The sequence below is a fragment of the Pan paniscus genome, chromosome 4 (assembly GCF_029289425.2).
Source record: "Pan paniscus chromosome 4, NHGRI_mPanPan1-v2.0_pri, whole genome shotgun sequence".
NCBI lineage: Eukaryota > Metazoa > Chordata > Mammalia > Primates > Hominidae > Pan > Pan paniscus.
Window position 1 is genome coordinate 10,673,256 of NC_073253.2, and position 14,958 is coordinate 10,688,213.

General features: G+C 41.9%; 2 protein-coding genes across 8 annotated transcripts in view; both read left to right on the forward strand.

The window, feature by feature from the left end:
* MARCHF6 (membrane associated ring-CH-type finger 6) overlaps positions 1-8,668 on the forward strand; it is an 87,057-nt gene extending 78,389 nt beyond the window's left edge. Inside the window, exons 25-26 of the mRNA XM_003821953.5 lie at positions 750-885; positions 4,433-8,668. Of these exons, the coding sequence (XP_003822001.1) occupies positions 750-885; positions 4,433-4,523 (227 nt within the window). The 3' untranslated portion in view covers positions 4,524-8,668. The remainder of the gene's footprint in view (positions 1-749; positions 886-4,432) is intronic.
* A 3,456-nt stretch (positions 8,669-12,124) lies between these two features.
* The window catches only part of ROPN1L (rhophilin associated tail protein 1 like), a 39,849-nt gene continuing 37,015 nt past the window's right edge, over positions 12,125-14,958 (forward strand). For 3 of the 7 annotated variants that reach the window (XM_014344826.4, XM_063604373.1, XM_063604372.1), the window contains exons 1-2: positions 12,646-12,800; positions 12,924-13,095. In XM_014344826.4, coding sequence (XP_014200312.1) covers positions 12,965-13,095 — 131 coding nt within the window. In that variant the 5' untranslated portion in view covers positions 12,646-12,800; positions 12,924-12,964. Of the gene's footprint in view, positions 13,096-14,958 lie in introns of all 7 variants that reach the window. The other 4 variants (XM_008975445.4, XM_034959733.3, XM_063604371.1 and 1 more) reach the window with 4 other exon arrangements.

Consider the following 14,958-nt stretch of genomic DNA (forward strand, 5'->3'; position numbering starts at 1 on the left):
CTGAGGGTATTAATTTTCTGAATTCCTCGAAAGTACTTGCTCTGATTTTAAAGCCCCCCAGTCCCCTCTGCCAAAGAAGTATTAAAACTCATGAGTTAAATATAGAAAAATAAATACATGTGTGTTCTAAAAGTTTGAGGATTTTTTTATTATATAAGCACAGTTTTGGTTTTGCTTCTTTAAACTGTGGTGCAGTAGAAATGTATCAATGACACCACTGCTTGTGGAACATGAGAAGTCATCTCGTCCAGTTCCTTTTTTTTTTTTTTGAGGCAGGGTCTCACTCTGTTGTCCAGGTTGGAGTGCAGTGGCTTGATTGATCTCGGCTCCCTGCAGCCTCCACCTCTCAGGTTCAAGCGATTCTCCCACCCCAGCCTCCTGAGTAGCTGGGACTACAGGTGCAACGCCACCACACCTGGCTAATTTTTGTATTTTTTGGTAGAGACAGGGTTTTACCATGTTGGCCAGGCTGCTCTAGAACTCCTGACCTCAAGTGATCCGCCCGCCTCGGCCTCCCAAAGTGCTGGGATTACAGGCGCGAGCTACTATGCCTGGCCTCCTTGTTTTACAAATGAGAAAGTTGGGGGTCAGAAAGGGCTCATGACCCACACAGATTGTAGAAAGTTAACAGACCTGGGGCTTAGAAAGCTTGTCTGCCCCAGTCCATTCTTCTAGGGGAAGGACATGTTTACGTTTCATGTCACTGTTATTTCACATACACTGAAAGTTTTTCTTTTTTGGTTTTCTAGGTGTTACTGCGGAAATGCAAAACTTAGTCCATCGGCGGATTTATCCATTTTTACTGATGGTCGTGGTATTGATGGCAATTTTGTCCTTCCAAGTCCGCCAGTTTAAGCGCCTTTATGAACATATTAAAAATGACAAGTAAGTCTGGCGTTCTGTTCGTCTCTTGTTTAAGTGTTTTCACTTCTTAATTTATGTATCTGATGTGACAAATCATAGGAGGGAAACATGCTCAGATTCTGGATATACTTGGAGGTGGGATTAGCAAGGTTTGCTGACAGATTGTGACATGTGAAGGAGAGTGGAATCAAGGACTTAGTTGGCCCAAACACAGGGAATATGGAGTTTTCATTTATGGAGGTGGAAAAGACTGGGAGAAACTGTTTTGGAGAGGGAGTTTTTTTTTTTTTGGTGGTGGTTTTTTTTTTTTTTTTTTTTGAGACGGAGTCTCGCTCTGTTGCCAGGCTGGAGTGCAGTGGTGCGAACTTGGCTCACTGCAACCTCCACCTCCCAGGTTCAAGCGATTCTCCTGCCTCAGCCTCCCAAGTAGCTGGGATTACAGGTGTGCACCACCATGCTCAGCTAATTTTTGTATTTTTAGTAGAGACAGGGTTTCACCATGTTGGCTAGGATTGTGTCGATCTCCTAACCTTGTGATCCACCTGCCTTGGCCTCCCAAAGTGTTGGGATTACAGGCATGAGCCACTGCACCCAGCCAAGAGATTTTTAAATGTCCATTCCAAATAGTTTTTCAGTCTGTTTTCAAATGTTCTGGTCTGACAGTATATTAAACAGTTTTAGCTAAAAATAAGAAGCCTGCATTAGAAACTAGCAGTGCCTGCATAAGCCCCTCTTGCTTATAGAGGGCCACTAGGTTACTCTGAGGTTGCACAGAGAGGCTTGAGGGTTACTGCAAAAATGTTGTGGGACTCTCTGTTTTGAGGAAACCATTGAAAACTCTGTCACTTGATCTCAGTGAGAGATTGAGGAAAGCCAAGGAAAACACCTTCCTGGGATAATATTTGACCTTTATGTCCGAACTGTAGGCTGAATCATCTGCTTCAATGGGTTCTAGCAGAGAAAGTGAGTTTACGGTTTATCCATCTCAGTCGGCCAAGAGAGTCCCAGTTTATACCTGCTGCCTTTGTGTCATTAACACTACCCCCTTTTTACTTGTGCTTGTCCCCCCTTGCACAACAAATTATAGAGTTACCTTATTTATTCTGAGGAGTAAGATTTTTGAGAATGAAATTTATAGTGTTCAAGACTTCTCCAAAGCATTTACTGACAGTAAAAAATACAAGTACACTTAGGCAGTCAGAGTACAAAGGACTGTCAACTGAAAGAAGGGGAAGGGGTATTTTTTCCATGATGAAAATCAACTTCTTAGCACTCAACTTTTTGGCAGAGGAGTAAATACTGCAAACAGAATGACAAGCAAGACATGCCCTCAGGGAACTTTCTACCTGCTTCTTTCTTTATGCTGGACGCCTGCCTTTCTGCACCCTGCCCTTCTCAGCCTTTGCCAGGGGTCTGTTCCCATTGACCTCTTCTTTCTCATGCTTTATCTTCTTCTGCTTTTTCCTGTAGCCCAGTGTCCTCTTTCCTCTTTTCCCATCTGTTCCTTTATGCAGAAAGGTGTTGAACTGTAGACTTAAGTGAGGGCATGTCTTGTCAGCTGTTGTATATGTACTCTTTAGCACAGGGTTTGGTCTGTGGGAGGCGCTAAGAGTGAGTGAGTGTGTGTGTGTGTGTGTGTGTGTGTATGTGTGTGTGTGGTGGGCTTGAGTATGAGAGAGTGAGTGGTGGTGGAAGAGAGGGAGTTGGGTTCAGAGTCTCCTTTCTCTGCCACTGAATTACTCTTTGGACTTGTACAATTTAACTTGGTTTCTGTATGCTTTTTATTTACTTACTTTGTCATTGCCATAATGCTGACCATATTTTTAGTGTATCTTGCTATTTAGTCATTACTGTGTGCCAGGTAGTACTGTGTATATTTTAGTAGATATTGCTCAGCCTTCACTGTTTAAAATATTTACAAAATTCTCAAAGTTTTAAAATCAGTGGTTGGTTGGGGAACAGTGGGGTAAGGAATGGCTAACTTCAAGAAAAGAAGGTAAGACGAAAAGGAATAAAACAGTGACATGGATAAAGATGCAGTAAGATTAGCGTACTTTTAAAAAAGTGACATATTAAGCTACTGGACATAAACTGCCAAAATATTTCCTTAGGCTTGTGTGCATTTACAGAAAAGTGATAGATAAAAGTCAAGGTAGAGAAGGTATTGGTGAAAAGTAAGAGTTCCCACAGTGAGCCCTTACAACATGCTAAGTAAGCCTTTGTCACCGGGCTTCATACACTTTCCCTTTCTTAAAACAATGCTGCAGCATGGGACTGTCGGTCTCATTTCACTGATGAGTAAATGGAGGAAAGGGACGAAGGAAAGCTACCTGACAGCCTGTCATGTGCAGGTTTCACTCTCCCTCAGTCTCCGTCACTCAACTCTGTGGGCTTTTACTGGACATTCTCCCTGATCTGCATCTCTGCCTCCAAATGGGTGCCCTTCACACTTGTGCCCAGCCACTTACAGCTTGTTGCTTTCCAGCTTTGTCCCTGCTGTCCTCTTGGGATCAGCCTGCAAGCCATCTGCTCACATTAAGTAAGGCAGGCCTTCAGTGAGCCTTCGATGCAGCTGTCGCCCTTCCCTGGCATTGGAGATGTCTGTCTCCTTGAGTAGGATCTCCTGCCCTGTCACTCCAACTACAGTAACATCTGCCTTGTTTCTGCAGCCCTGTGGCCTTTGCCATTGCCTTCTCCTTTCATCACATACATAAGTTAGGAACACTTGCCATTCTGTTGTTGAACCATATTCTCCCACCTCCTGTCACTCATACTCACTGCAATGCTGTCTTCCCTTTGACTTCACTGAAATTTCTCCTTTGATTTCTCCTTTCTTCTCTGTAACTAGAACTTCCAGTTTTACTTTCATCCCTTCCTACTTTTTTTTTTTTTTTTGAGACGGAGTCACACTCTGTCACCCAGACTGGAGTGCAGTGGCACAATTTCAGTTCACTGCAACCTCTGCCTCCCAGGTTTCAGCAGTTCTTCTGCCTCAGCCTCTCTAGTAGCTGGGACCACACACACCCAGCTAATTTTGTATTTTTAGTAGAGATGGGGTTTCACCATGTTGGCCAGGCTGGTCTGAAACTACTGACCTCAGGTGATCCCCTCGCCTCGGCCTCCCTACGTGCTGGGATTACAGGCGTGAGCCACCACGCCCAGCCCCTTCCTAGCTTTCTGATGGTCATGTTTTTAGTCTGTCTCCTTAGATCTGCCCACTAAGTTGTTTTATAAAATCTGAACCTTAACAGATAAATCCACTGCATAAGTTTACTGTATCCCTCCTGGCCTCCACAGGTCTGAGTTTCTGAGACCCCCTAAACCACTGACTGAAGCATGTCCTCCATTGCACAGCATTGGAGGCCTTCCAGCCTGTGCTGCTTCTGCAGCTTCCTACAAACCCATACCTAGGTAGATGTGTCAGCCTTTACAGGTGTTCACTCGGGACTCCCTTTGACTTGCCCAACCACTGACGAGTTTTAAGTAGGAGTTAGATTTAAAAAGACATATGAATGTTTTACTCTGTAAGTTCATACAAGAGAGTAACCACCTTGTTTTTGCAACCTAGGTACCTTGTGGGTCAACGACTCGTGAACTACGAACGGAAATCTGGCAAACAAGGCTCATCTCCACCACCTCCACAGTCATCCCAAGAATAAAGTAGTTGTCTCAACAACTTGACCTTCCCCTTTACATGTCCTTTTTTGTGGACTTCTCTCTTTGGAGATTTTTCCCAGTGATCTCTCAGCGTTGTTTTTAAGTTAAATGTATTTGACTTGTGTTCTCAGCATTCAGAGAGCAGCGGTGTAAGATTCTGCTGTTCTCCCTGGATCTTCTGACATTACTGCTGTCTGAGATTTGTATATGTGTAAATACAAGTTCCTTGATACCCTAAAACCTTGGATTAAACAGAATGTGCATTGTACATCTTTAAACAAAATGTATATTAATTTATTAAATCTAGTTGTCACTTTATTTTGGACCTGCTGTGATCTCGACAGGAAACGTGCCACAGAGCAGTAGTGCGCAGGCAAGACTTTTCAGTGACGCCTTGTGGAACGCAGTTCATGATGTCCTAGCAGCTCTCACTAAGGGAACTGTACATTCTTTCTTTCTTGGCTATTCAGACCTTACCAAGAACGTTAAAGGAAACAAGTAGAAATCAGCAGTGGAGTGTCTGTGGTAAGAAAACATGAACTTTATGCTTCACTGTTAGTTGTTTGTGGAAGTTATTTTGTATAACACCAAAGCTGTTGTACATTTTCTACTGCCTGATTTTTTTTCATGTGTCTGTGTTTGTAATATTGTATAGTATCTTGTGCTAGGTGAGGAAATTATTTTTAATTTTGATAATTTAATATTCCTAGTGTGATCAGCATTGGGAGTTGGGTTTCAGTGCTTGTTAGGGGCATGTCTATACTTAGAGAAAAAAAGTCCAAATGAAGATTTTCATTAGTCAGCCCCCCCCCGCCCGCCCCCACCCCACACCCACATCCTCTCTTTTCCACACACAACTATCTCTTTATTTTTTGTAGCAGTGGCCGAAAGTCCTGCAAGGTCATAAATCTTTCAGAGTGACATCACCAACTGTACTGCATCTTACTGGATTTAGGACTTCTGAGATGCTTGTGAAGTATAGATGTGGTTGTGGTCTTAGATTGACAGCATTAGAGAAGACTGGTTAGAACATCTGGTCTCGCTGGTTAGTGCCTCGTTGGCTGAGGACTAGGTGTGCATTTCTCCTAGCTTTTCATCAGGAAATCCCAAAGTTTCCAAAGCTTTTTGTTTACAGAATAAAACTTCAAATAAAACCAATTCATTATTTGTCCAGAAGGAAGCTTGGCTGAGCTGGCCTTTTAACATAGGAATGTATTTCATTGGAAACATTCTGAAAAATCTCAGAGAACTGAACCCTTACAAACTTTGTTTTCCCTCATAACCAAAGCTTCAGGTTAGAAGTTTAGAAAAATAGAATGGTTGGGTACATGATCTAAATGTTTAATGCTAAAGGTATATTGTAAGGGTAGTGTTTGTTTTTGAACGATAATTTAGAAGTTCTCATAGAAAGTGTATAACATAGGTCTTCAGAAACTATAAAAGAATTTTCATATAGTATTAAAATCCATAGACTAAAATCTGAGAATTTTTTAACATATGCAAGTCAGCCAAACATAAGCTACCAAAATAAAGAGCAATGTGTTCTGGCTGTTTTATACTTCAACAATTTTTTCCCTAAGTGGTAAGCAATTACTTTAAAACATATTTTTAAAAACATCAGTATCGGGAGCTGCGGTGGCTCCGGCCGGTTGTCCTGGCACACAAGGAGGTGAGGCTATGCGTTCGAGGCCAACCTAGGCAAAATTGGAAAAAAAAAAAATCAGTATCAGAAATAATGCTTGACATAGGATTCAGTGTTATACTCTTTGGCACTTTAGAGCAGCCTTTTCTCTCATTTGAAATAAGGTCTTTGTTAGCCCTACCTTTACTCAGAAATTTAGTGCTACTATAAAAAATTAGGATTTTAAAATATAATGCTGCCTGTCATAGTGTATTTCTAAATTGCTCTCTTTGGGAGAAAAACATTATTATTGAATTGAGCATATAACTTTATATATATATATATATATATATATATATATATATATATATATATATATATATTTTTTTTTTTTTTTTTTTTTTTTGCCCCCGAGACAGAGTCTTACTCTGTTGCCCAGGCTGGAGTGCAGTGGCACGATCCTGGTTCACTACACCCTCTGCCTCCCAGGTTCAAGCGATTCTCCTGCCTCAGCCTCCCAAGTAGCTGGTACTACAGGTGCGTGCCACCACACCTGGCTTATTTAAGTTATTTTAGTAGAGATAGGGTTTCACCATGTTGGCCAGGCTGGTCTCGGAACTCCTGACTGCAGGTGATCCGTCCTCCTTGGGCTCCCAAAGTGCTGGGATTATAGGTGTGAGCCACCACGCCTGGCCAACTTGATTATATTAATTTTGGGGGTTTGTTTTGTTTTGTTTTTTAATTTTTCAAAGAATTTGTGGATCTTGGTATAAAGTCATTGGAACATATCTGTTTTAACAGCAAGAGATCCTAGGCAGATACTTCAAAAGGTTAAAAATTCTTAATCCTACAGAATTTTAAATGAATCTTATCAATGTTTTGTAAACAAACAATATGAATGGCCAAAAAATTGCCCTCCATTTTACTGGCAGGTAATTTATATTGTCTTACTTAAGAATTCTCCCCTAGTTTTTCAATTGTACTTTATCGTGTTGTTTTCAATGAGATAAGTATTTTCATAGGGAAAGCATTTTCCAGCATAATATTTGCTTGGGTAGCATCCGGGTTTTAGTATTTAACCAAGAGCCTTTTAAATATTGAAAACCCATAGTTCAGAAAATGTTAGTATTGCTGCCCTTCTTCACATAAATTTTTTTTAAAATTATACTATAATTTTGCTTAATTTTATATTGGGTTAAAACAACCTTCAAGAAGGTTAACTAGGAAAGAAGACCTTTTTGTTTTATTTTTACTATTTATATATAGAAGACAAATCAGCATTTGGTGTTAGTTTTACATGACCAGTTATCAAACGGTCATAGTATGAAGTGTGCAGTTGTTCATTATTAGTAAATTATGTTTGATTTTTAAACTATGTAGTACTAATAGTTGAAAACTGAAGAAAAATGCCAATGTGACGTTTGTGTATAGCTGGCCTTAAAAAACTTCCCATGTTTTTAGGTGACTTTTTTCCCCCTCTTAGTACTCTGGAGAAACAATGAAGATGGGCCATCTCAATTCCAGATGTAAACAAAAAGTAATTTTTATTTCAGCATTTAATGTAACTGCTATTATTGTGGATTCTTGTCTTGTGTATTTTCTTTCCCTTATTCAAGTAATATAGAATAACTTTCCTTAAAATGATTTGATCCAAGATACGTCATTTCTGTATTGGCAAAATGCCACTATTAAAGTGTAATTCTTGAATTTAGGTTGAATTGATGACTTTTTAAAACAAAACAGAAACACTGGACATTTCTACATTGTATTGCGTTTGCGAATGTGCGTGAACACACGCACACGTGCAGGAGAATGTAGTGCCATAAGAACACTGGCGCTTTTTAAAACTTTCCAAGCTAGCTACTTATTTTCATTTTCAGGGTTGAATACTCTAAGCTCTCTACTTACTGTGAGAAGTTTTCTACATTGTAAAATTAAAAGATTATATTTAAAATACTTCTTTAGGATGTTATTCAGCCATCAAAAAAAAAAAAACCAACTAAAATGTCTTACCACTAAAGTATTATTAAAAGCCTCATTTGTGGAGATTCGCTGACTTCCTTGGTTAAGCTGTCTTGTATTTACTTAATTTGTCCTCTCAACCAGGTGTTTTCTTTTCAGCCTGTTACTGTCCTGTGCCATTTTTAAAAATAGCCATCATGAGTAAGGGCTTCTTTAAAATAATCCCTGACAATATCTTTGGCATTAATACGACATAAAGACAAGACAGTATATGTATGTTTTCATTCCTGTTTTGTACGAGTGCCTCATTTTGTAGTCATGAAAGTAACATAGTACCTTAAATAAAAATGTAATGACTAATCTAAGGTCTAGGAATAACTATTGTAGAAGCTAAGTAGAACACTTAGTTTGGGGTGTCAATTTTCTATCAACGCAAACACCTTAGGGTACCCAGACCAATTTTATGTATATATATTCTGAAATGCTCCCTTTTTAATGTGGTCATTTGTTGCCTTCTAAGTTGAGAGGACAAAACTGAATAAAGTGAATGTTAGTTGTAGTCTAGTTTTTTTGTTTGTTTTTGTGTTATTGCAAGATTGCAGAAATATGCATTATTAGCCAGCATAGATAATCCAGATGTTATAATAGGAAGGAAAAACAACTCCAGTTAAATGTGACTGTGGCGACTCCCTTTTATGTATACATTTAAATGCAAAGTTACAGAGGACACATCCCTCCCCTTCTGTCTCCCTAACTTGAACTGTAGACCATCCTCACTGGGAAGAGTAAGGCCCCACATTTTGTGCAATAGCAAGCTACTGCCCACTTCTGCATGTCTGCTACGAGATCAGAAAGTCAGTTTCACTAAGGTTGTCTTTTAGCTGAATACTTGGAGTAAAACCAGTCAAATCCATTGTACATACCTGACCATATGTCCCAGATAAAAAGGAAAGACTTGCATGATGTTTTTTTCCTTCTGAGTGCTCTGAGGAGATCCTTTTGCTTCAGACTATTTCTAATTTTTCTTTGTTTATAGGTTCAGAATTTTTTCCATGATTGTTTTCCCCCAAACAAGTGCATTTTTATTTACTTTAAATGCAGGGGTGATAGAGGAAATGCTATTTGAACCATAGACATCTTTAATCTGTGAAGCTGAAATTTTTCAGCAAAGGAAATTGCATGGTCAAGTTCAGAAACTGGCCATTAATTTCCCCCTTCCGCTCCACAGTTCATAGCTACTCTTGTTGCAAACATGTAGTGATAAGGAGAACTAACGTATCAAGGGGCTGAGAGGGTAACATTCCCCTCCTCCTCCATGTTTTTATTTTGGTGTCTGTTTTGTTTCTAGCACTGTATTTAGTACTGTAGTTGAATGAGGTATGATGTCTCCCTTCAAGGAACTCAGAATGGAACAGAAGCATGAGCAAAAGATTGTATTACAGAGGTATGAATAAAATGCCATGGGGGAACACAGAGAAAGGTTCACCCGGGAGAGATGGCCTAGCCACTTCCTTAGTGACTGTTTGGTATATGTAGGTCCCCCTGCCATTACTCTTTCAGCCTTCTGCAATCTAGTTCTACTTAGTCACACACTTCTCTAAGACCACTCATACGTAAACACTACGTAGAGGCCCCTTTTTGCCTCATTTTACATTGTTTAGTTATCATTTTGAAACTTTTCTTCACATATGTAACAGTGCCGGAGTTTTTCTGCTTCTCTGTGTTTGTTCAGTAACTCTTCTTTAGGATACACCTAAAGAGGAGAAGCTTCATACCCAGTACTCCTCTTCATTCACTCATATGTTTTTGGGATCAGTCCCTTCTGCTGGCTGTGCATTGGTCTAATGGAACAGAATAGAGTCCAGAAATAACCCAACATGTATGTGGACAACATTTTTGACAGAGGTGCAAAGGTCTTGAAAAAATGATGCTGGAATAATTGGGCATCAGATGCAAAATTAAAAACAAATTGATCCATATCTTAACACTGGCAAAGATTAAAGTCCAAATGGATTATAGTTCCCCAAAACTGTATAATTTCTAGAAGACAACAAGGAAAACGTGTTCAGCCTTGGGTTAGGAAAAGATTTCTTAAATCCAACACCAAAAGCACAATCCATGAAGGAAAAATCGATAAATTGTAGTTTATCAAAATTGAGAACTTCTCTTTGAAAGGTACCATAAGGAGAACAAAAAGACAAGCTGTAGAGTGGCAGAAAAATATTTGCAAAACATTTCTGATAAATGAGTTGCATCTAGATTACATAAAGAAGTCTCAAAACTGAACAAGTAAACCCATTGTTTACTTAATCGCTGTTTCTCCTGAGCTTGCTGCCTCTGCCCCTGCTCTCTCTTCTTTTTTCCATTTGTTTTCAACATTGAATCCAGAATGTTCTTCATGAGATCCAAGTCAGATCACACCAACCCTCAGAACTCTCCAATAGACGACCATGGCACTCAAAAGTCCACAATAGCCTTCAATGCTGGGCAAAACATGAAGCACCCCTTTTCTCCCTTCTCTGACCCCATCACCTCTGTGTTCACCCTGCTCCTGCCGTCCTCCCTGCCTCCAAAACAGGTCAGGCCTTCGTGCCTTTGCACTTACTATTTGCAATACCCAAATGTTCTTCAGGCTCTTTAGCCTCTTCATTTCTTTCCTGAAGTGTCATTCTCACTGAGGCTTATCTAAAGCTGCAGCTACTGGGGCATTCCTGTCTCATCTCCCTGCTGTATTTTGTACTCCCGGCTCTCTTTTGTACTTTTAAACATACTATATGGTTTACCTTTGTTGTTTATATTTGCATGTTGTTTCCCACTTGAATGTAAGCTCCAAAGATTTTATTTTTTTAAACTGAATTATTACTGTATTCCCAGAACAATTCCCTGGCAAATATTTGGTACTCAATAGTAATGCTAAGTTAGTAAATAAATGATGAATTTAGAATCAAAATAATGTGTCTGGCCAAAATAAAACCTGAAATCCCTGTCCTATTTCCCAGAGGTAACTGCTGTTAATAGTTTAGTTATGTGCTTCCAGACATACCTTCACAGAATCATTTATCACAATAAAGGTGTCATACTATGCAGATTGTTCGACAAGATGCTTTTTTTCACTTTACACGGGCATCTTTTCATACCATTGTGTGGCCAGGCCATGATTTGTTTTCCAAAAGACATTTACCCAATTTATATGGTGAAGATTTTTGTCCATATTACTTTTTATAGTATTTCTGTAGGGTAAGTTCCCAGAAGTAATATTGCACAATCATCGAAAAATTTTAGTGTTACGTTACTGCCCCATAAAGGTACTAATTAACATCCCTCTCAACAACATAGAAGATTCCTTTTTTTTTTTTTTTTTTTGGGTGGAGGGGGGCGGGGACAGAGTCTTACTCTGTCGCCCAGGCTGGAGTGCAGTGGTGCCATTTCTGCTCACGGCAACCTCCACCTCCCGGGCTCAAGCTATTCTCCTGCCTCAGCCTCCCAAGTAGCTGGGAATACAGGCACGCGCCACTACGCCCAGCCAATTTTTGTAGAGAAGGGGGTTTCACCATGTTAGCCAGGCTAGTCTCGAACTCCTGACCTTGTGATCAGTGCTGGGGTTACAGGCGTGACCCACCGCGCCCGGACGGATTTCTTGTTTTCATACTGTCATCAACTTTAAATACAAGTATTTTCAGTTTTTGCCAATGCTGTTAATTTAGAAATGTGTATGTATATGTCTGGTGGGTGTTTGGATGGAAACGATCAAAATCGGGCAACTTCCCCAGTTTCCTTGAAGGGAGGGCTTGCCATCGGCCCCTCTGGGAAGTAGCTCTCCGTAGTTCTCCATCTTCCTGTTTTGAGGAACGCAGGAGGAGGTGGATCTGGAGTCTCATCCATTCGGTGGCTATTAACGGCAACTGCAGCAGCCAGCCAGGTCACCCCCTAAAGCAAAGTTAACCCCTTGCATGGTGCCTTGGTCAGCACCCACCAAATTCGAGGTTTCTCCTATCCTTCGACTCGAGGCTCTTTTGACAGATGTGATTTATTTCCTCCTAGAGCCAGTCACATTGGCTCAAGCAACCTATCGTAAGAAAACAAATACAATAGTGTTTTAGCTGGAAACTGCCCACTGTCTAAGCGGCTTTTTAAATTAAGAACTCAGGTTCACTACGGGATGGCTTAGGCCAAGGAACAGCATGTGCGAAGTTCGAAGCCCGAGACGTTTGGAGGAGCGGCCCCAGGCGCAGGCGGGTCCCGCAGCGGGGCCCGTGCCGCCCAGGCGATCAGCCCCTTCACTTAACCCGCTTCCCTCCTAGCAGGCCCGAGTCCCCTAGCCTCAGCCTCACGCAGCCAGAGCAAGGGGAAGAGGGAGTCCTTCGTGAGTTCGCCGCTCACATTCGGCGGTGGGAAACCGATCCGAAGATGCTTTTGTAGGCGAAACGCTCAGCTCGCGCGGCTCTGAACCACCGGGGAGCAGCGGCTGCTGCTAGTCGGACTGCGCCAGCACCTCCGTGTCCAGCCCGGGCGCAGCCCCGCCTCGCTCAGGGCCGCGTGCGCGTGCGCGGCTCCAGGGGCGGGGCCTGCTCGCGTCCCGGGAGCCTGGATACCGAGCGCGTCCGTAGTGGCGGCTGGCGCTAGGGAACTGCAGGGTCTAGGGTGTTGTTGGAGTGGCAGTTGGTCCGAATTTCTCCCAAAGCCCGCGGAGGAGCGGGTAAGAGCCCCGCGAATCCGGCCCCAACCTCGGGAACGGGATGGGAGGCGGCCCTGGTCGCAAGCCCCGCGCTGCTAGCGGGTCCACCGCGTCCTAGCCGACAGCCGCCCTTCTTCTTCGCAGCGCGCCGCGATTCACCAGCCTGGTCCCTTCTGCGGAGAGCGATGCCGCTTCCCGACACCATGTTCTGCGCTCAGCAGATCCACATTCCCCCGGAGCTGCCGGACATCCTGAAGCAATTCACGAAGGCTGCCATCCGCACCCAGCCGGCCGACGTGCTGCAGTGGTCCGCGAGGTAAGCGCCCTTCGCCCGGGGAGCTGTCCGGTCTACATGCCCAAGCCAGACGAGCCCAGAGAGCCCTCCTCCCGGACCAGGGGCCCTACGCGGCGCTCAGCGTCCTTAAGAGTATCAGGCAAAACTTTCCCTTTAGCATTGGTGACATCTATACTTGAGTGTTTTATCTAGGAACCATTTCGATTTATCGACTATGAGACCCGAAATCATTGCAAAATGCTCACTTACCTACAACGTAATGGCAACTCAATTGTTTAAAAGTGTTTATGATGAAGATAGACTAAAACTTAACAAAGCAATTGCATTGGGCAAAAAAGTGTTTATGTTAAAAAAATTACACGGTTGCAGTCACTTTGTGAAATGACTTTACAAAGAGGAATATTTTAGCTAAGTTCCTCATCTGCAGAGAGTCCTCTCAGAGCTATGTATACCCAGAGCTGGTTAAATTTATTAGCACCGGAACGACCGTGGTCATACTGAGGTCATCATCCCTAGAGTGCTCAGGGTAAACTGTCCAGCAAATGAAGCTTCACAGTTTATTTTTTGCCACAAACATTCCAACACTTTCCAGGAACAGACATTCATAATCTCAAAGTTACAAGTCAACAGATCTTAGAGGCATTAAAAGAAATCCTCTTGGTTTTACAGGAGAGCTCTTTGCCCCTTTTCAATAAACAGATGTAAAACAAAAACTCACTTTTATGATGACAAGAGTCAGCACAGGTGTAAATTTAATTTAAATATTTTAGTCATCAACATTTCAAATTTTGGCTGGGCTTGGTGGTTCATGCCTGTAATCCCAGCACTTTGGGAGGCCAAGCTGGGAGGATCACTTGAGCCCAAGAGTTTGAGACCAGCCTGGGTAACACAGCAAGACCCCATCTGTAGTTTTTTTAATAAGAAAACTAATTTAAAAAGAAAAAAAACAGCCAAATTTTGCTGACTTTCTCTAAACTCTATAACCAAAGTGAATTAGTTTCCTTCAGCTGCTGTAACAAATCACCACAAAACTTGACAGCTTAAAACACAGACATACATTCTTGCAGTTCTGGAGGCCAGAAGTCCAAATTGGTTTCACTAGGCTAAAATCAAGGTGTTGACAGGGCTTTGCTCTTTCCAGTGGTTCTCAGGAAAACCCAGCTCGTTTCCTTGCCTTTTCTGGCTTCTAGAGCTGCATTTCTTGGACTCCTTGGCTCATGTCCCCTTCCTCCATTTTCAAGGCCAGCATCTTCAAATCTCCCTCTGCCTCCTTCTTCCAAGGACACTGGTGATTGCATTCAGTGGCCATCCAGATAGTCTAGGGCAGTTTTCCCACCCGAGATCCTTATCAGTCCACAAAATCCCTGTTACCATGTAAAGTAACATTCCCAGGTTCCTGGAACATGGACCTGGATACCTTTGGGGCTGTTATTTTACCCACCAACTGAGCTACTTGTCCATCCAGTGCTTGCCTTCTGAGAAACGCTTTTATCAATGGTTTCTGAAAGACTCTTTCAAAGTTCTTGCTAAAGAAATATAGCCTCTGGTTTTAACCATTATTCAAGCTTAAATAAAAGGATTTATAAGAGTTTGTGCTCTACAAAAAATTCCAAGATTTAGCAACATCTTCTTGGAACATTAAACTATATTTAGTAATACCTTAGAGATAGTTATGTTAAGCTTCACTTTGTTTATTTATTTATTTATTTTTGAGACGGAGTTTCACTCTTGTTGCCCAGGCTGGAGTGCAATGGCGAGATCTCGGCTCACGGCAACCTCTGCCTCCCGGGTTCAAGCGATTCTCCTGCCTCAGCCTCCCAAGTAACTGGGATTACAGGCACTTGCCACCACACCCGGCTAATTTTTGTATTTTTAGTAGAGATG